Genomic DNA, 19,946 nt, shown 5'->3' with positions numbered 1-19,946 from the left:
TCCACCCAGTCCAGTCCTGGGTGGGGACGGGGGACCTGTTTGCTTAGGAGAGGAGAGACGGAGCGTTGCCATAGGCCTCAGTACTACTTGGGGGCACTTGCTGCTTTCCAACCCTGCACCTCAAGAAATGAAGGGGGTTGAGCTGCATGCTCAGGTGAGGAGGAGGGAGACACCGCTGCCGCCATGCCATCCTCAAGCACACCTGCTCTGCCTCTGGGAGGTGCTGCTGTGAGGAAAACAAAAAGCAGGTGAGAGCCACCACGCAGTGCTGAGGAAAAGTGCTGAGGCTGGAAAAGAAACAGGAGAGGCCCCCATGCAACCTCTTTTGGGGTAAAGTAAAGTAAAAGTGTGCCCATCGAGTTGGTGTCGACTCCTGGTGCCTACTGAGCCCTGTGGTTTTCTTTGGTAGAATACAGGAGGGGTTGACCATTGCCTTCTCCCGTGCACTATGAGATGATGCCTTTCAGCATCTTCCTATATCGCTGCTGCCCAATATAGTACTAGCGGGGATTCGAACTGGCAACCTCATGCATGCTAGGCAAGCATTTCCCCGCTGTGCCACTTAGTACACTTAAAACAGCTTTTGAAGCAAGGTAGAGACAGATGGGTCGGGAGGACTGGAGTGCTGGCCCCCAGATCAGAGGTGCTCTTAACCCTGGATTTCGAGGCCAAAGCCCAGGGCCTCCACATCCTTTGGGGGGGCCCAAACCCTCTTTAGTCGGTCCTGGGTGGTGTGGTCACCACGCTGCACGGGGCGGGGAGGGGAGTGTGATTGTGACCTCTGCCAGGTGCTTTAGAGGCAGAGTGGGGGAAAGAAGTATGTGGGATGGGAAGATGTTCAGCGGCGTGTTGAAATGTTGCTGCTCGTGCATATTTGCATCAATAGACCTGTTTTATATTCTTACGTTCTCGTGAGTTCAGTTGCTGTTTGTGCCCTCAAGAACCCACGTGTTGAAAATATTGCCTGTGTCACGGTGTGTGTGTGTGTGTGTGTGTGTGTGTGTGTATGCAGGGGGATGATGCTTAACTTGCAGTGGGCGGGGGTGGGGTGGGGGTCTCCAAAGGCCTTTCGATCCAGACTGCAAAGTTACCTAGTTGCACCTCTGCCCCAGATTGTGGCTGGGAAGGGTGACCACTGTGCTCTCTCCCTCCTCTGCAACATTCAAGGTGGCACCTGCCTGTCATCAGGCACTGCAAGATACCGTGAGGCCTGGGGAAGCCACAGGGCAGATGAGATGGGTGGGTCAATGTGGCCAAGCGGCATGGGCTGCGGCAGCAGAAGGGAGGGAAGATGTGACAGCAGCAGCACTCGCCAGCCTCTTTCCCTTTGGCTCTGACAGCTCTCCCTGCCTCAGCAGCCGCTTTGCCTTCCTCCCGACCCAAAGGTGGGGAGATAAGGTGCAATGTGATGGAGCAAGCAGCGGCACTCAGCAGCCTTAGAGCCAACTGCTTCCCTGCTCTTTGCAAGGGAAGAGAGCTGGTCTTGTGGTGGGCAGCATGAATTGTCCCCTTTGCTAAGCAGGGTCTGCCCTGGTTTGCATTTGGATGGGAGAGTACACACGTGAGCACTGTAAGGTATTCCCCTCAGGGGATGGAGCCACTCTGGGAAGAGCATCTGCATGCTTTGCAGAAGTTTCTAAGTTCCCTCCCTGGCAGCATCTCCAGACAGGGCTGGAAGAGACTCCTGCCTGCAACCTTGGAGAAGCCGCTGCTGTCCGTGAAGACAATACTGAGCTAGAAGGACCAATGGGCTGACTCAGTAGAAGGCAGCTTCCTATGTTCCTAAGGGAGGTGAAGAATTCGAACGTGGGAAGCCATGGCAGGGGAGGAAAGATTGTCTCCTCAGGAACACTCTTTCCCCAGGTTTTGGGACTGGGGCATTATAAATCCACAGCCCTGCCTCAAATTCTCCCTCATTCTGCCCCTCTCTTGGAAAAGAAATAAACTGTGCAAGTAAAATCCAGAGTCACAACAGCTTGAATAGCTGCAATGCCAGAACCCTGCTGCCTTCTAACCAAGCAGGGCCCTCTGGGAGCTGAAGGGAAGCTTCCTCTGGTGGTGTTTTCACTGATGGACCCTGCTTCTCCACCAAGAGGACCTACTTCCCAAAATAAAGACTGCCCCACTCTGGATCCACTGAAGAAATATAAACTAACCCCTTAAAAATGAGGAGAATTAACCCTCCACCCCACCGCCCACACTATGCTCATAGATCTCTGACACAGATCTCTGTGGTTGTGGTTGTGCCGTCAAGTCGGTGTCAACTCCTCGCGGCCACAGAGCCATGTGGTTTTCATGGTAGAATACAGGAATGGTTTACCATTGCCTCCTCCCATGCAGGTATGAGATGATGCCTTTCAGCACCTTCTTATATCGCTGCTGCCCAACATAGGTGTTTCCCATATTGTGGGAAACACACCTGTGGGGATTCAAACCAACAGCCTCCTGCTCTCTAGGCAGGTTGCTTCCCCACTGTGCCATTAGGGGGCATAGGGTCTAAAAACAAGAATGCCAGTAATGAATGCCAATAATGGGTGGTCCATATAACAGGTAACCATTGTCAAAGGGGAGGAGGTTAAGACAGTTAAGATGGTTGGAGAAGAAGGAGAGAGAAGACAAGGAAGGAAGATGGGCCTGAGGAGAAAGGAGAAAGGTTTAATTTCTAGAGGCTCTGGGGAGGGAACTGAATCTTGAAGGATGACATCTCTAGTAAGTCGTGAAAAAAAGCTGAAGAAGGTATGCCCAAGAGACAAAAATATGAACAGTGATTTACAGAAAACAAATACAGACGGAGTCTCTTTAGGAACATTCTGCTACTGCATAACCTATATTTCTCAGCCCTGTTTCCCATCCTTCCTTCTTTCACTACAGATTAACTCTTCAGATGTTAGCCATGTCCCCCTGTTTATGACCCACGGAACTAATCTAATCCCAGCTAGATTCAGTGCTACCATGTACTGCAGTCACTCTTGAATGTTTCAGGAAAGGAATGCCTCCGCACCCTGGTCTTCCAGTTTCCCATGATGGTGGAATAGTATCCATGTTCAGACATGTAATGTTTTCCTGTACTCTGCAATATTCCTCCCCACTAGGGCTGAAGCCACACGTAATTGAAGACAGCCCAACTGTGGCACTTATTTACATTAAAAGCGGGTGGGCGGGAGGCATCAACAACCAATAGACATTCATCTTTAAGATGGCATCTGCTCTCAAGACAGAAAAATTCACAATCACAAACTGAACAGGTAGATTTTCAGGGATATCTTTAATAGGTATCAATCAATATAAGAAGGAGTTCATTAACACATCTAATTCCAAAAGAACAGTTCTCAGAAGGGGGATGATGACTGGTTTAGAGCTGGGAGGGAAGAAATGTATCTGGCAGATGTACAGAAATCTAATTTTCTCCATCCCAAATGTGCTTTTTCCCCAGAGAGGATGTTTTACTAGCATCCTCTGCACAGGATGTTGCAGACAAACTGCAAGAGATACTTTGCAGGCCATAGATATTCATCCTGGGAAAGAGAGGCTATGAAGAAACTGAATCCAAGAAAATACATTCTGGAAGAGGAGTCACGTTCATTGCATCAAAAATGACAACTGGGCTTCTGGCATCTTAAAGATGGATGTCTTTATTGCACCAGGAAGCTTTTCTAGGCAAGAGCCAACTTCACCTTACATCTGACAAAGCAGACTTTGCCAGCACACACTCAGGCTATGATAGATGCATTAGTATTGAATTCAAATTTCTGTGAAAAACTCAACACTAACCAAATAATTTTAAAAATATCTGTTCTTTTGAGAAAAAGACTCCCTCTATCATTTGCAGGGGTGGATTTTTCCTTAAATAGCCATTTCAATCCAAACTAGCAGCTTCTGAAACTTGGACAGTGTGGTACAGTGGCTAGTGTGGGATTAAGCCCAGGGAGCCCTGGGTTCAGTGAACCAGAATTGAACCGGAACATCAAATTGCTTCATTGCTTTGAACCTGAATCAGAACTAAACTTCTAAAGAAAAGAAACCGTTTCAAAATAACTGGTTTAGTATTCAAATCAAATTCTTTATTGGAGTCACAAACCAGTACAATAGTAATATATACATACAAAAGTGCAACAGAGTAAACCATAAAGTTTTACTATAACATTAGCAAGTTAATCCTCAAAACAGAGCAACTGAATTGAATTCATAATGAGCTCCTGGCGGGTTTTGCTGGCTAGCAACCAAAACTTAGCCACATTATAAGATATTAAATCATTCTGGTCGGCTAGAAGATAATCAAGGTAAAAAGAGCTCATATGACCAACTTATAAAAAGAGTTATAAGTTTGTGCCGTAAATCTCGAAAACATTGACAAAGGAGCACATGAGCTGTGGTTTCAATATCTCCTGAATTACAGTGACAAAAATGTTCTTTAAAGGGAATTTTTTGATATCTCCCTTCCAAAATTGCTGTTTGTATGGCATTACAACATGCCAGCATCAGAGCTCTCTGGTATTTTGGCACTGTAATTGAGTTAGTATTCAAACATTCAGCTTTCAATTGCAGGATTCATGTTTTATTTTCCAGGATTTTTAAATCCAGCGTTATGTATTTTGTTTATAAAATTTAAAAATATTCTTCTATCTTTTCCCCTCATGGTAAGCAGTTGCCCTTCTGTTCATCTGACAGAGCTACACTGCAAGCAGAAAAGCATGAAGTAAATCTACAGTTCAAAATGTGTGAATTGGTTACCAGACCACTTTGTTGAGTTACTGTCTAAACTAGAACTGAACCTAAAATTTTGACTCCCTAGTTCTGATATTATTGAAACTCCATGGGAATGCCAAATGTATGAAAAGTTCATCCCAATGTAGACAGACATGTCCAAATTTAGCCTGATGCAAATGTCTCCGGATGTTTTATCGAACTGGTAGAAACATTTGGAATTTCAAATCTGCAGGATGTCATTTCCACTGCATGGAAAACGATGAAATAAGCAAAAGCAATTCAACAGTAGAAGTTTTGTGGCGCTGAAGCTGGGAAGGTTCCGGAAGAATGGGTCATAGCCGGCCTATGGCTGATCATCATACAGGGAAGCCGTAATAGCTTCCTATACCACCTTGATTGCCAGCTCCTTTTGCAATCCTTCCATAACCGTTTCTGCCCCAGTGAGTACCCCAGCTGGAAGAGTAAAATGAAGAGAATGAGAGATCTTCCATATAAATCGGAGCACTGTGAATCCACCTGGGGTCAGATGGGGATCAGCCTTTTCCCAGAACAACCAGGGTAATCTAGTGAGCAGAGTATTGGAGGCCTGGAGGGGGAGCTAACTGAGCCTGGATGGGGATATGCAGATGGCGGGCGGAGCCATGCAGACAGGGACTACTTTAGTTATCAAGGGGCTCTTGTTGAGCTCTAGTGGACAAAGGGTAGCCTTGTGAAAACATATGGCTGGTTCTCATGATAATAAACTGGGTAAGTAAAGAGTCCTACCCAGCTTTGGGAGCGGGCTGCTGATTTCTGGTCAGCAAAAAATCTAGTTATGAGAAGAGGGGACTGATCATGTGGGAGGTAGGAGCAGCCTCCAATGGTGTTTCTCCACCTATGATAATATGCTGGGTAAAAGTGCAGGGAAAGATGATGCCATTGGAGCTTGCACCTGCCTTCAACATGATCACTTCCTCTCCTCCTACCCAGGTATTTGCTTACAGATGACCAAAGATTGGGACCATGCACAGCACCTGAAGCTGGGTAGGACAAGAGTCTGGGAGATCCAAGTTCAGATCCTGGGTTGGCCTGGAAGCTCACAGGGTCAGCCTGGAAGCTCACAGGACCTGTGACCATCTGCCACCCTTCCTATCTTATGGGGCTGTTGTGAGGTAAGGGTGGGGGCTTTGGTGCCCTGAGCTCCTTGGAGAATGCAAAATGCACAAAAACGCCCATCATTCTCTGCCATAATGATTGGCATTTTCACGACTTGAAATGTCTAAACAGAAACACACAAGACATCCAGAACCAAGATGAACCTGGAAGTTACTGAGATCTTTAACTGGATCTCAGCTTTGAGTCCCATCTTACTCAAAGGATTGCATGGTGGGGACTTAGGATACGGCCTTTTCAGTGATGGCAACAAGGCTCCCTTGCTTGCCCCCACCAGCCCATGGGGGCGAAACATGACCTGGGCCATTGGCGCCCCTCCCCACTTGACACCCTACGTGACTGCCTAGTTTTCCTAGCAGATGGGCCAGTCCTGGTTTCACCAGATCATTGGCATGCCTTGAGAACTCCCTTGTAGCATCGAATGAAGGTTGAGCGCTGATCCAAAACTACTTTCCTGCTCCAACGGGGAGCGGGGGCAGGGGCTGAAATACTGCATTTCTCAAGGCTTTTTCTTCCCTTTTAATCCCCACCCCACCCAGTGCTCTTGCACAAGAGTGCCTTATCACCAGATCACCAGCATGCCTTCATAACTCCCTTGTAGCAGTAAATGAAGGCACCTTTCTAGCTCTCACCTGTGGTGAAGAGCCGATCCAGAACTACTTTCCTGGGATTGGGGGAGACGAAGCACTACACTTCAAGGATTTTTTCCTCCCGCTCCCTCCCCCTCCCTTTTTGCAGGCAGTCTTGTGCAAGAGCGCTGAGATTAAAAACTAAAGAAAAAAGTCTGCCATTAAGTAATTAAAGTTATTAATTATATTTTAAAAAGGCAGAACACCCTCCCAGCTATAAAAGAAAAGGTTTGGATTAGGAAGCCTACTCTGATCAGTAAAATACTGATTAGTAAAATATCAGAAGGAGTTCACCACCCCGCTTCTAATGACCCGCTGGCAGGGAGCTCGGAATACATCTTAAAGTGTAAACAAAAAGGCAAAATGTCTTTTTGAACAGCAGGGCTGTTCTTGTGTTCTGAGCCAGCAGAATTATTCAGCTTTTTTCTGAATGATTTGCCATTAACGTTTAGCAAATGTGTTCTTAAAAGGTTGCATTTTAAAAACCATTTATGTGGGATACTCTGTCATATCTGCGGAGCCATGTAGAGAGACCCACAGATAAAGCAGATGAACCCTGTGATGGAGGTGTGGCTTTTGCGAATGTCTGCGGACAACACTCTGGGCTGTGACCTGAAGTTAAATTCCATTCATTGACACAAATGAATGTCTGGGGGTCCGGGTGCCAATTTTACCTAGGTGTGCCACTGCTGGGGATTATGGGAGTTGTAGTCCATAGCATCTGGGAATCCCTGTTAGAGGGAACACTGGGTCCAAGGCCTCTCTAATCCAGCTTCCTGTTTCCCACAGAGGCCCACCAGATGCCTCTGGGGAAGCCACAGGCAAGAAGTGAGGGCACACCCTCTCTCCTGCTGTTGCTTCTGTATGAATGACACCTTTGTATGAATGTGCCCCAACCCTAAGCATAAGGAAGGTGGAATAAATCACCATTCAGAAAAGCTTCTGCTGAGGTTTTTAGGACTAGGAGGCCAAAGGTTTTAATTTGCTGATTTGTCCTCCTCTTTTAGTTTGGTGTTTTGAGTCTGCTTTTACTAGTCTTATTAATTCAGTTGGATTTTATCTAATAATTTTTATTACTTTGTACACTGCTTTGGGCACTACTGTGGAAAAGCAGGACAGAAATGCAATAAATCAACTGTGTTGCATACCTACCGTTGTGTGGCAACTGATTCCCACTCCCCACCTCTCTCTCTCTCTCTCTCTCTTTTTCTCACCTGTTCTTCAAGATCCAGTAGCCAAATGTTTCCGCATTTTTCTTGGTGCTGACATAGCCAACCACCAGCATGGCATGGTTTGTGGTTTTGCTGCAGCTCTCCGAGTACAGAATTCCTGGAGAGATTTGGGGCATGAAGGATCAGGGACAGAAAACAGATGACAACTTGAACCAGTTTAGAAGCAGGGCGCTTTCCAGATTACCCACTACAACCACGGTAAAATGCTTGGATTGGCAGGATCGTATTCACAACGATCCCCAGGATTTATTTATTTTTTTAAAATCCTACAACAGGAAAATACAGCAACCTTTTTGCAATGCACATACAATGTTATAGCAGTTGTAGGCTTAAATCTGAAACAAGGCATCTGGAAGGTGAATGCCACCCTGACAGCATAGGGTCTGTGGTGCCACAACAGGAAGTCACCTACAGGAAGTACAGAAGCACACTTAGCAGATACGTCATGACCCCATTGTAGGGTCTAATCTGAAAGCACGCAGGTGCACAACTGCTCTCCAGAAGGAGTAGCTCATGTCCTATGCTATACCCCTTCCCTCCTGATGCCAAGGAAAGCCCAAATTTCTCAGCAAGCTACATCAGCTCCTCTGCTCAAAATCAGAATGAGTTCGCGCTTTCATCACTTGAGGGCTGCAACTTGTCTTGGATTATCATTGCTATTCATTCAGTGGGCTGCAGCCAGATTGACATCCTTGATCTCATAACATGATAAAATGTGAGAGCTGGAAGGGACCTTGAAGGAGGGCTTCTAGTCCAGCCTCCTGCACAGTGCAAGGATCTGCCACAGCATGCCTGATAGACAGACGGCTGTCTAGCTTCTGTCTGAAAATCTCCAGCAAAGGAGAGCGGACAACTGTATCATGTGCCCTTGATACTCTTAAAATCAATTAAGAGCACACAATATAGCCACCTTGCTGGAGTTAAGCAGGTCTAGGGAGGAGAGCTGGTCTTGTAGTAGCAAGCATGACTTGTCCCCTTAGTGAAGCAGGGTCTGCCTTGGTTGCATATGAATGGGAGACTCAAAGTATGAGCACTGTAAGACATTCCCCTTAGGGGACGGAGCGGCTCTGGGAAGAACATCTAGGTTCCAGGTTCCCTCCCTGGCAGCATCTCGAAGATTGAGCTCAGAGAGATTCCTGCCTGCAACCTTGGAGAAGCCGCTGCCAGTCTATGTAGACAATACTGAGCTAGATGGACCAAGGGTCTGACTCAGTATATGGCAGCTTCCTATGTTGGTGTGGTCAGTGCCTGGATGGGAGACCCCTATATGCCACCTTTTGGGGTGGGGCCATCCACTATTCCATCCCTGGCACCTTCCAGAAGGGCTTGGAAAGACTCCTGCCTGAAACCTTGGAGAAGCTACTGCCAGTCACTCTAGACCAGGGATTCTCAACGTTGGGTCCCCAGATGCTATTGGTCTTCAAATTCCATAATCCCCAGTCCCAGTGACCTTTGTCTGGGGATTATGGGAGTTGAAATCCAATAACATCTGGGGACCCAATGTTGAGAATCCCTGCTCTAGACAATACTGAGCTAGATGATCTAAGGGTCTGACCCAGTATAAAGTAATTTTCTATGCTACTAACTACGCAAGGCAAACAGTTCCACTGTACCATAGCCCTTATGGCTAGGAAATTCTTTCTAATGCCTAGCCTGAGCCTCCTCCTTTGTAGTTCCAACTGACTGCTTCTAGTCCCACCCTCTGCAGCAACAGAGTACGTCAGATCCCTCTTTTATGAGACAGCTCTGCAAATATTTGAAGAGGGCTATCCTATCACCCTTCGTCTTCTCTCCTCCAGGTTGAAAATACACAGTTCCTTCAATGGCTCCTGATAGGAATTGGTTTCCAGACCCCTCCCCATCTTCGTGGACTTCCCCTAAACCTCTTGCAGTTTATCAACTTCCATCTTGAAATGTGGGACCCAAAACTGGACCCAGTATATTAAGTGAGTATGTTTACCAGACTATGAGAAACACCTACATTGGGCAGCAGCAATATAGGAAGATGCTAAAGGCATCATCTCATACTGCGCGGGAGATGGCAATGGAAAACCCCTCCTGTATTCTACCAAAAGAAAACCACGGGGCTCTTTGGGTGCCAGGAGTCGACACCAGCTCGACGGCACACCTTTGCCTTTTTTATTATAACATTAGCAGTTTTATTTTCAAACCCTTTCCTAATGATTCCAAACACGGAATTGACCTTTTTCGCAGCTGCTGCCCATTGAGTAGACAGGAGTCAAAGTTGACTTGACAGCACACTTTACCTTTTTATGACCAGTGCAAAATAGAGTGGAACAATTACTTATTGTGATCTGGACACCATTGTTTCTGTTAATGCAGCCTAAAATTGCATTAGGTTTTTAAGCGGCTGCATCCCACAGCGGGCTCATGCTCAACTTGTTGCCCACCAAAACACCTGGGTCCCTTTCACATGCACTGCTGCCAAGCCAGGTCTTCCCCATTCTGTACTTGTGCATTTGATTTTTCTTCTTCCACAAAGGCGGGAGTTTACCTTTGACTCTGTTAAACCTCATCTTGTTAGTTTTGTCCTAACATTCAAACCTGCCCAGATCAGATTGAATCTTGATTCTGTCCTCAAAATTTTTAGCTATCCTTCCATTATCCAGCCTCGTATCATCTGCAAGTTTGATAAGCATCCCCTCTACTCCTTCTTCCAAGTCAGTTATTAGAATATGAACACCAGTGGGCCCTGTGGCACTTTACCCAATACCTCCTTTCATGCTTATGGGAAGCCCTGAATGAGTTTTATAAGACACCTTCAAGATCCCTCCAAACCCTAAAATTCTATATTCCTATAAAATTCCTTTTATCTAGCATAAACTTGCTTCCTTTGTCTGTCTTCACGAAATGATCTTGTCCCCTACTCTGGCTGGGTATGCCATGAATTCAGACTCCATGTGCCTGGTAAGGAGGAGAGAAAGTGTTCTCTGTTATTCTTCTAAACCATATGGCTTTGGGTCCTCAGCATCATTTCTCATATTTGCACACCTGCTTTACTGAATCTGAGGTACTAAATCCCTGCGATAAAGCACAGGAGGGGCGCACTCCAAAACAAGATGCAATCACAGAACAGAACAAAATACAAGTAATACATTACTTAACATGAACCAGTTGCAGGGGAACAAGAGCAGGAGAGAGGGCATGCCCTCCCCTCTTGCCTGTGGGCTTCCCAGAGGCATCTGGCGGGCCACTGTGTGAAACAGGAAGCTGGACTAGATAGGCCTTGGGCCTAACCAAGCAGGGCTGTTCTTAATCCTTTGCAGAAGAACAAGGCCTAGACCTCTTGGGTTTCAGTAAATAAGCTGCTGTATTGTTTAGTTATTGGTTTCTTAACCTTGGGCCCCCAGATGTTGTTGGACTACAACTCCCATCATCCCCAGACATGGCCTTTGTGGCTGAGGAAGATGGGAGTTGTATTCCAACAACATCTGGAACATAGGAAGCTGCCGTATACCGAGTCAGACAATTGGTCTATCTAGCTCAGTATTGTCTTCACAGACTGGCAGCAGCTTCTCCAAGGCTGCAGGCAGGAATCTCTCTCAGCCCTATCTTGGAGAAGCCAGGAGGGAACTTGAAAGCTTCTGCTCTTCTGGGGGCCCAAAGTTAAGAAACCCTGGTCTAGTGTATTAATATTTCCAAACCTCTTCTTTTTGTAAATAGCCCTTGCATTATAAACGAATTATAAATTTTATTCCTAAAACTTCCTTATTGTAAATAGGATTTCTGTGCTTGGAAACCCCTATGCATGGAGAAGGTGCAATATCAAAAGTTCACACTTGTTTTTCTGTAGTTTTGACAGTTGATTTTTTGGAGGAAAAATTGATTTTTTTTTAAATGGAGGGAATTTTTGTTTGTTCTGATTGTCTGAGCTGAGGAACTGTTGGACCAGAAAAAAATGTATATAATGAGAGATTTTGAGAAGGTTTGGAGTGAGTCCAGAAGAGTCCAAGAGAGCAGTCCAAAGGAGTCAAGAGTGAGCAGTCAGCAAGAAGAAGAATCTGTCTGCAGCAGAGATGGTCCATCTGCAGAAGAGAAGTTGTGAGGGACCTCTGAAAAGTATAAGCATGCATATGTATTCAGTACTTGGTTTGGGCCCCTTTTGCAGCAATTACTGCCTCAATGCGGCGTGGCATGGATGCTATCAGCCTGTGGCACTGATGAGGTATTATGGAAGACCAGGATGCTTCATTAACGGCCTTCAGCAATTCTGCATTGTTTGGTCTCATGTCTCTCATCCTTCTCTTGGCAATGCCCCATAGATTCTCTATGGGGTCAGGTCAGGCGGGTTTGCTGGCCAATCAAGCACAGTACACTGTATACTTTTCAGAGGTCCGATATTGTTCTATTCTTCAATCCTTGTCTTCTTGGTTCCATGTAATATTCTAATTTCCTGAGATTGTGGATTTGGGGTTTTCATGAGCTGTACGCCATGATCATCACAATTATAACAAATTAAGGCTTGACTTATCTCGCTTTGCATGTAATGCGTCTGTCTCATATATCAGTTTCACCTTTTAATTTGCATTACTGAAATTAATGGACTTTTGCACGATATTCTAATTTTCCGAGTTTCACCTGTATGTGCCAAAGCCTCAGTCATGGATACCCATAGTGGAGTTTTACACTCCAGCCATTTTTAAAAATATTTTGCCCATACTTGCATCAGACTCCTTCTTACATAGTGATTAACAAAATCTTTATGCACTTTGCTTTTATCATACCACAGATATGAGTGCTAGCCAAACCTTCTATCAAATCCTTTAACTGAACTGCTTTTTTCTCCCTAAAAGAAAACCTTTTTGAAATATAAAATGTAGAGATGATGTTTCTCCAACCGATGCCTATAAAGCCTTTCCACACTACTAGAGTTTGGGGTTTCAGTAATTTTTGAAAGGTTGTTGCAGAAGACTTGGCTGTACAAAAAGTCTGCTTGGTGGCAGCGGCAAGAGGTTAGGAGGAATAGAGAGCAGTTCCTCCACACCCTTTGTTAAATAAAATAATCAGCCAGTGTGGCACAGTGGTGGGCTCTCCTTAACTGGGAGGTTTTTAAACAGGCTGGGCAGCCATTTGTCATGGATGCTGTAGCCAATTCCTGTTCTGAGCAGGGGCTGGACTAGAAGACCTTCAGGGTCCCTTCCAGCTCTAACATTCTGTGCCTCTAAGTTCAACATGCTTATTCATAACTCTTCAGATGCCCCGCTTTTAATATATTATTATTTCTTGTTTACATAGTCAGACAGGTGTTATTGACTGGTTTGTTTTATCCAGCTATCGAGTCCTTCCCAAGGACCTGGGATGACTGAATTATTATTATTATATTATTATTACATTTATATCCCACTCTTCCTCCAAGGAGCTCAGAGCGGTGTACTACATACTTTGAGTTTCTCTTTCACAACAACCCTGTGAAGTAGGTTAGGCTGAGAGAGAAGTGACTGGCCCAGAGTCACCCAGCTAGTTTTCATGGCTGAATAGGGATTTGAACTCGGGTCTCCCCGGTTCTAGTCACCTTCATGGTGGCAGTAACAAGGCCTCCCTTGCCAAAGGGTGTCTTACCAGATTCGTAGTGCCTCAAGCAATTAGGTGGCAGTAACAAGGCCTCCCTTGCCAAAGGGTGTCTTACCAGATTCGTAGTGCCTCAAGCAATTAGCGTTCACAGAAACGGAAATGGGGCCAACCGTGGCCACAAGTTTTTCCAGGTGTGTCTCATCCCAGTCTCCGTAGCTTCTGAAGTCAGTGCATGTGGCCACTTTCTTTGAAGGTTGGTAACGACAGAGTCCTTCCTGCAGAGAAGTAATAACCAGGTTTGCTCTGTGTCCGCAAAATGATGGAAACATTTCTTGGGCCACTCAGCAGAGAGGGGTCATTTTCAAGTGCTGGGTCTTCCTGAACTCCAGGAATAGCCTGGCAGGGAATAAGGGCATGGAAGGGTACATCCTGAGGGCTGATGGGCGAAAGGTAAGAAACTGGTCCCAGGCAGGCACAGGGTGGTGCAAGCAAGAGCAGTCTGGCACCTCAGCCTCAGGAACAGGAAGGACCATAAGGTGGGCAAGGAACATAGCCAGCTAGCCTGGTGCTCTCAGAGAAAGCCATGAAGTTCCTAGAACGGGATAGTGATCTCTCCTGAGACTATGAGGCCTGAGACTATAAATGCCGCTGCGATTATTTTAATGAGATGGGAAGGAAAGCTGTTTTTTTGGTGGCAAGCATCAATTTTCTCCTTTGTTAAGCAGGGTCCAGCTTGGTTTGCATTTGAATGGGAGACCAAATGTGAGAACTGTAAGATATTGACGTCAGGGAATGGTGCTGTAGCTCAGTGGAAAGGTATCAGGTCCCAGGTAGGGATGTGCATGAACTGGCAGATGGTCAGTTTGGCGTGGGGGGTGGGGTTTTATCTTTAAGGATCGGGGAGGATGCTTCCCCACCCCCACCATGTGTCCCCTGCCAGTGCTGTCTTTAAAATCGCTGGCCTGGGATAGCAGGGTACCTTCTTGCCGCCCCAATCAGCATCAAACCAGAAGTGCCCAATGCGGGCCGCCCCACACCAGTGATTTTAAAGACAGCACAGGTGGGGGAAGAGTACTCTCCCCAATCTTTAAAGGTAACCCCCTCGGTGCCATACCAGCCAAACCTTGGAACCAGTTCAGCGGTCTGCAAAAAGACCGCCGAACCGATTCGTGCACATCACTAGTCCCAGGTTCCATCCCTCGCATTTCCAAGTAGGGTTGGGAGAGACTCCTGCCTATAACCTTACGAGAACTGCTGTCAGTCAGTGTAGACGATATTCATCTGGATGGACCAATAGTCTTACTTGGTGTAAAGCAGCTTCCTATGTTTCTATGAGGGTGTTTTGTAGATAAAATCCCTTGCATCCAAGTAGACGGTGCCCTAGAACAGTTGGGGGCTATTCACACAATGGGGCGTCATCGGACTAGTGGAGGCTAGCCCGATTTCGCCCCATCGTGTGAACCACCAGGCTCGGCTGCGAGCCTGGTGCTTCCGAGGCGGGTAACCCGCCTAAGTACCTCTGCCCTAAAACCAGGTTTGCAGCGCGAGTGCTCCGCAAACCTGGTTTTAATGATCATGAGAAGCTGCAGAGTGGCTCCGCGCTGTGACTACTCATGAGGAGACCCCTGGAGGGGAGGCAAAAAGCCACCTCCCAGCTCCAGGGGTCTCACCAGCATGCCCTGCGTGCTCGCTCAGGGCATGCTGGAGCTTCTGGGGGCCAATCTCAGCTTTTTAAAACTTCTTTTTAAATTCTTCTGATTATTTAATTGTTGTTTTACGATGGTTTTAATTTTGTTAATTATTGTTTTTATGCTTTATTATTTTTGTTTTAATTATTAACTAATTTTAATGGTGTTTTAATGTAAACCGCCCTGAGCCTTTTGGAAGGGCGGTATAAAAGTTTTAATAAATAAATAAATAGGCCCCCGCTCCCCCCAGCCCTCGCCAGCTCTGTCATGGAGCTGGCAATTGCGCGGGCGGCCAATCCGGCCGCCCAGGGGTCCCACCCAGATCGGGCTTGGGGTCCCACGAGGGCTTGGCCCGCTCTCCCCGCTCAGCTCACCAAACCGGGTTTCACCGATCGTGAGACCCGGATCTTGGTCATGGAACCCACCAGAGGGGAGACGAACACCACTTAATCCTAAGTGGTGCCCAGGATCTGGTATGAGATGTGCATGTCATTGGGCCGACTGGAAACAGTGATATTAATTTGGATGCAATTTTTTAGTTTTTTATATTAGGGTTGGGTTTTTAAAAATATCTGTGTATCACATTTAACAGTTCGTTTGAATACTAGCTGGTTTTGTATACATACAAATGTTAAAACTGAGATTCTCTTGAGGCCTCTGCATGCATTGCAGGATCACCAAAGTGTAGAACACCCCCACCTTGTCCCAAGAGTTACCTCTCCCTCATATGGGTAGGTCTCCTCGGAGTTGATGCCCTTGTTATCCTGCACGTACTTAAAGGCTGTTGTGTAGTACCCTTCTTCGCATCCTTCACCCGGCTTCCTAGCGCAGTCAATGAGGTTCTGCTCACTCAATGAGACCAGTTTGCCTGTATTCTTAAAATGAAATGCTTCCAGGGCTCCGGTAGCACTGAATGCCCAACACGACCCACACTTGCCCTATAGAAAAAGCAGAAGTAGCATGATTTGGTGTGCAGATTCCTCCTTCCCTTTGTCATGAACTTATGTTGGCAAGTTACTCTCTCTAGGCAGCTGAGCACATGAAAGTGTTCCTGGAGGACTGGGACCACCATGGGAATGGAGCTTCCACAAAAGGGCCAAAGCATGTAGAAGTAGTTTTAGTGAACAGAAAGCAGACCCCAGAAATTGCTAAAAAGCTAAGCTGACCTTAAATTTGAAAGGTGGAAAAGAAGAATATGTCACAGTTTGGCATTTTGCTATTCAGATGTTCATTTCAAAACGTGACATTCACCATCAAAATCCAGAACCGAGCTGCTCTGTTTTCCCACCTGCTTAAAAGGGTTGTTTCTGATTGATTAGAAAAGCTGAGTGATTAGAAAAAATGGCTACAAGCTGCTGCATGTCAGCCATCAGATGTTGATTATTACTGAAAAATTCTGGATGCCACATGCTGTTCTCAAACAAAATATCAAAATCTGTAGAAAACAACAGGGAAGGATGGACTCAGTTCTACTGAAAAGGAAAAAGAGGCACAGGTCTGCAGTAACTTGCATAGGGGTGAAGGGAATGATTTCCAGGTTGCCTGACTCAAAGATCAAAAATGCAAAAAGAAGGGAGAAAGTTTGGCCCTCTAAACTGTACTAGCAGAAACCCACCCATCAGAAGCAATACCACATTGTGGACAAGCCAATGGAGCCAACGGAGACCTCTGAATCGGCTAGCCAATGGAGACGTTTGAATCAGTCTTAGCCTGTGACAGAATGGAGCAATGTTTTAAAACAATGTTGTGCAATGCAGCCAAGAACTTCCCAGGAGCTCAGTCTCCAACTGGTTTTTGCTTCCAGCTAGATAAGTTCGGTGTTTGCTCCACCTTAGCTTATTTTCAAAGGGGTTTGCCGTTTCCTCCAAAGCACCAGGGCCAAGAACAATGGCAGCCCAGTCCCTTCAAACTGGTGCCAAAGGAGATTTATCACCACCACAGATGCCAGAGAACATCACAGCACAAGGAATGATTTCTAAAGCATGTGCCCTCATGCATGTGCCCCCAGTGTTTCCCTGGGTGCCCTAAACCAATTGGCTGCCTGTCTGTCCCACCCCCACCCCAAAAACTTTGTTTGGATGAATCAAAGTTTTTGGAGTGGGGGTGGGACAGACAGACATCTTTTGGATGAATCAAAAGATGGCTGCGAGGGGCCAAGCTTGCTCTGTCACTGACCTGTTCCCCCACCCCATGCATCAGTAATGGGAAGGGGAAGGATGGAAAGGAGTGCCATCTGCTCATTTCCTCCTCCAGGATCTATCCCTTTCCTTTCAATTTCCATTCAGAGGGGAGTGGAAGCTGGCTTCATTGGTAGTTGGCTCTTTGGTGTGTGGGACCCTTGCCCTCATGCCTAGCAGCAACCCAGCTGCCCGGCACAATGGAGAAGGCAGCACACCTAGTGCCAGCCCAACTTTGGTCACGTGGGGAGTGCAGTGGGTAGCCTTGGTGCCCACTGCCTCCCATATACCATGTGATGGACTGCAAAATGAGGGAAACTCGAAAATCAAGGAGGTGCTGTGGGCCAAGGACCCAATCCTAACAGGATCTGGCAGCGTCCTTGGCCCAAACACACCAGACCTTTGGAGAGAGTGTTGGATTCCTTTAGAGAGCAAGAAAAGCTTCAATTACCAAAATATGGAGAGGCTGTGGGCCTCAGCTGGTCTCTGGATTTTAAAAGTATCTACATAAGAACATAAATAAAGCCCTACTGGATCAGGTCTAGTGCAACAGTGAAGGCAATACTGAGCTAGATGGACCAAAGGTTTAGAACATAAGACCAGCCCTGCTGGATCAGGCCCAAGGCCCAGCTAGTCCAGCATCTTGTTTCACACAATAGCCCACCAGTTGCCTCTGGGAAGCCCACAGGCAAGAACTGAGTGCATGTCCTCTCTCCTGCTGTTACTCCTCTGCAACCAGTATTTAAAGGCATCTTGCCTGAGGCTGGAGGTGACCTATAGCCCTCAGACTAGTAGCCATTGATAGACCTGTTCTCCATGAATTTATCTAAACCCCTCTTAAAGCCACCCAGGTTGTTGGCTGTCACCAAACCTTGTGCCAGAGAATTCCATAGGCTGATTATGCACTGTGTGATAAAGTACTTCCATATGTCATTCCTAAATTTCTTGGCAATCATTTTCATGGGATGACCCCTGGTTCTAGTGTTACTTTCTCCATACCATGGATGATTTTATAGACCTCTATCATATCTCCCCTCAGTTGTCTTTTTTCTAAACAAAAAGCCCCAGGTGTTGTAGCCTTGCCTCATAAGAAAGGTGCTCTAGGCCCCTGATCATTTTGGTTGCCCTCTTCTGCACCTTTTCCAATTTTACAATGTCCTCCTTAAGATACGGTGACAAAAACTGTACACAGTACTCCAAGTGTACACACAGTTTTGTATACAGGCATTATAATATTGATATAGGAAGATGCTGAAAGGCATCATCTCATACTGCGTGGGAGGAGGCAATGGTAAACCCCTCCTGTATTCTACCAAAGAAAACCACATGGCTCTGTGGTGGCCAGGAGTCAACACCGACCCAACGGCACACCTTTACCTTTAGCCACCTAATGGCGCAGCATGGAAAATGACTTGCTTAGCAAGCAAGAGGTTGCTAGTTCAAATCCCCGCTGGTATGTTTCCCAGACTACGAGTAACACCTATATCGGGCAGCAGCGATATAGGAAGATGCTGAAAGGCATCATCTCATACCATGTGGGAGGAGGCAATGGCAACTCCCTCCTGTATTCTACCAAAGGAAAACCACATGGCTCTGTGGGCACCAGGAGTCGACACCAACTCCACGGCACACCTTTGCCTTTTTAATTATAACATTAGCAGTTTTATTTTCAAACCCCTTCCTAATGATTCCAAGCACGGAACTGACCACCTTTTTCACAGCTGCTGCACACTGAGGAGACACTTTCAATGAGATGCCCACCACAACCCCAAGACCCCTCTCTAGCAATACCTAGCAGTGCCCTTGTCTAAAACCATCTTGACATTGGCTCTGCTCAGGAAAATTCAGTTCTTTAAAACAGTAGAGATTCCGACCATTGTAAATTTCCTGGTCTGGTGATTAAGTCTTCCCTCATGCTGGTTCTCAACTCACCTGGTCTTTTACTTGGGTGACGTGGCCGTTGGTGCGCCAGTCCACCCACTTGGGAGTCTCCAGTGCATCAGAATCTTGGAAGATGGTCTTGTTCCAACCAGTTGCTTCAGCCAGCTCAAGATCGAAGCAGCTCATCCTCTGATCAAACTCCTCGTCAGTCTGTGGAGGAAGGCAGAGTGAACACTGACGGTTATCTTTCCTGTTGTCAGAATGGCAGAATTGCAGGAAGGCGAAAGATGTCAGTAGTTCAAAGCTGCCAGGCAAGCAGTCCCTGTTTCAAGTCTTGTCTCAGTAACAAACTCACTAGGCAGCCTTGAGTGAACTACTGTCTTCCTTGTGATCGTTTCTGAGAGTCTTAGAATGTTGGAAGGGACCCTGGAGGTCTTCGAGCACCCCCCTGCTCAGTGTAGGGATCTGCTACAATATCCCTGACAAATGGCTGTTCTGACTGTGTTTGAAAAACCCCAGTGAAGGGAAGCCCACCATTGCATGAGGCAGATTGTTCCACCTTCCAACAGTTCTTACAATCAGGATAGCCTTCTCACTGCTTATCATTTCAACCCACTGCTTACAGGCCAGCCCTTAGGAGCAACAGAGAACAAGACTACCCTTGCTACTCTGCAGGGATGTGCAAACTGGTTCGAATTCAAACTGATTCAGTTCGACGGTTCAAATTCGAACCGATCAGGCATAGGGTTCAACCTGCTGGTTCGAATTCGAACTGAACTGAGCCTGGTTTGAACTGAACTGGACTAAGCCTCTGATGCTGCCCTCTCTTCCCATCTGTCTGTGGGCTGCAATCTCAAATATACATTCTCTACCAATGACTCCTTCACTTTCTAGCCACTTTAAGCTCTCTGCCATTCCTTGGTTCTGTGCACTGTCCCAGCACAACGG

At 46.5% G+C, this 19,946-nt stretch overlaps 1 protein-coding gene across 8 annotated transcripts in view; it reads right to left on the bottom strand.

The window, feature by feature from the left end:
- Positions 1 to 4,039: 4,039 nt before the first annotated feature.
- The window catches only part of LOC128347003 (procathepsin L-like), a 30,726-nt gene continuing 14,819 nt past the window's right edge, over positions 4,040 to 19,946 (bottom strand). For all 8 annotated transcript variants that reach the window (XM_053300938.1, XM_053300936.1, XM_053300930.1 and 5 more), the window contains 5 exons: positions 19,050 to 19,208; positions 15,657 to 15,878; positions 13,368 to 13,527; positions 7,703 to 7,817; positions 4,040 to 5,160 (listed from right to left, as the gene is read on the bottom strand). In XM_053300938.1, the coding sequence (XP_053156913.1) occupies positions 5,064 to 5,160; positions 7,703 to 7,817; positions 13,368 to 13,527; positions 15,657 to 15,878; positions 19,050 to 19,208 (753 nt within the window). In that variant the 3' untranslated portion in view covers positions 4,040 to 5,063. The remainder of the gene's footprint in view (positions 5,161 to 7,702; positions 7,818 to 13,367; positions 13,528 to 15,656; positions 15,879 to 19,049; positions 19,209 to 19,946) is intronic.

Source organism: Hemicordylus capensis, chromosome 2, assembly GCF_027244095.1.
Source record: "Hemicordylus capensis ecotype Gifberg chromosome 2, rHemCap1.1.pri, whole genome shotgun sequence".
NCBI lineage: Eukaryota > Metazoa > Chordata > Lepidosauria > Squamata > Cordylidae > Hemicordylus > Hemicordylus capensis.
This window is presented reverse-complemented; position numbering and strand designations above follow the sequence as displayed.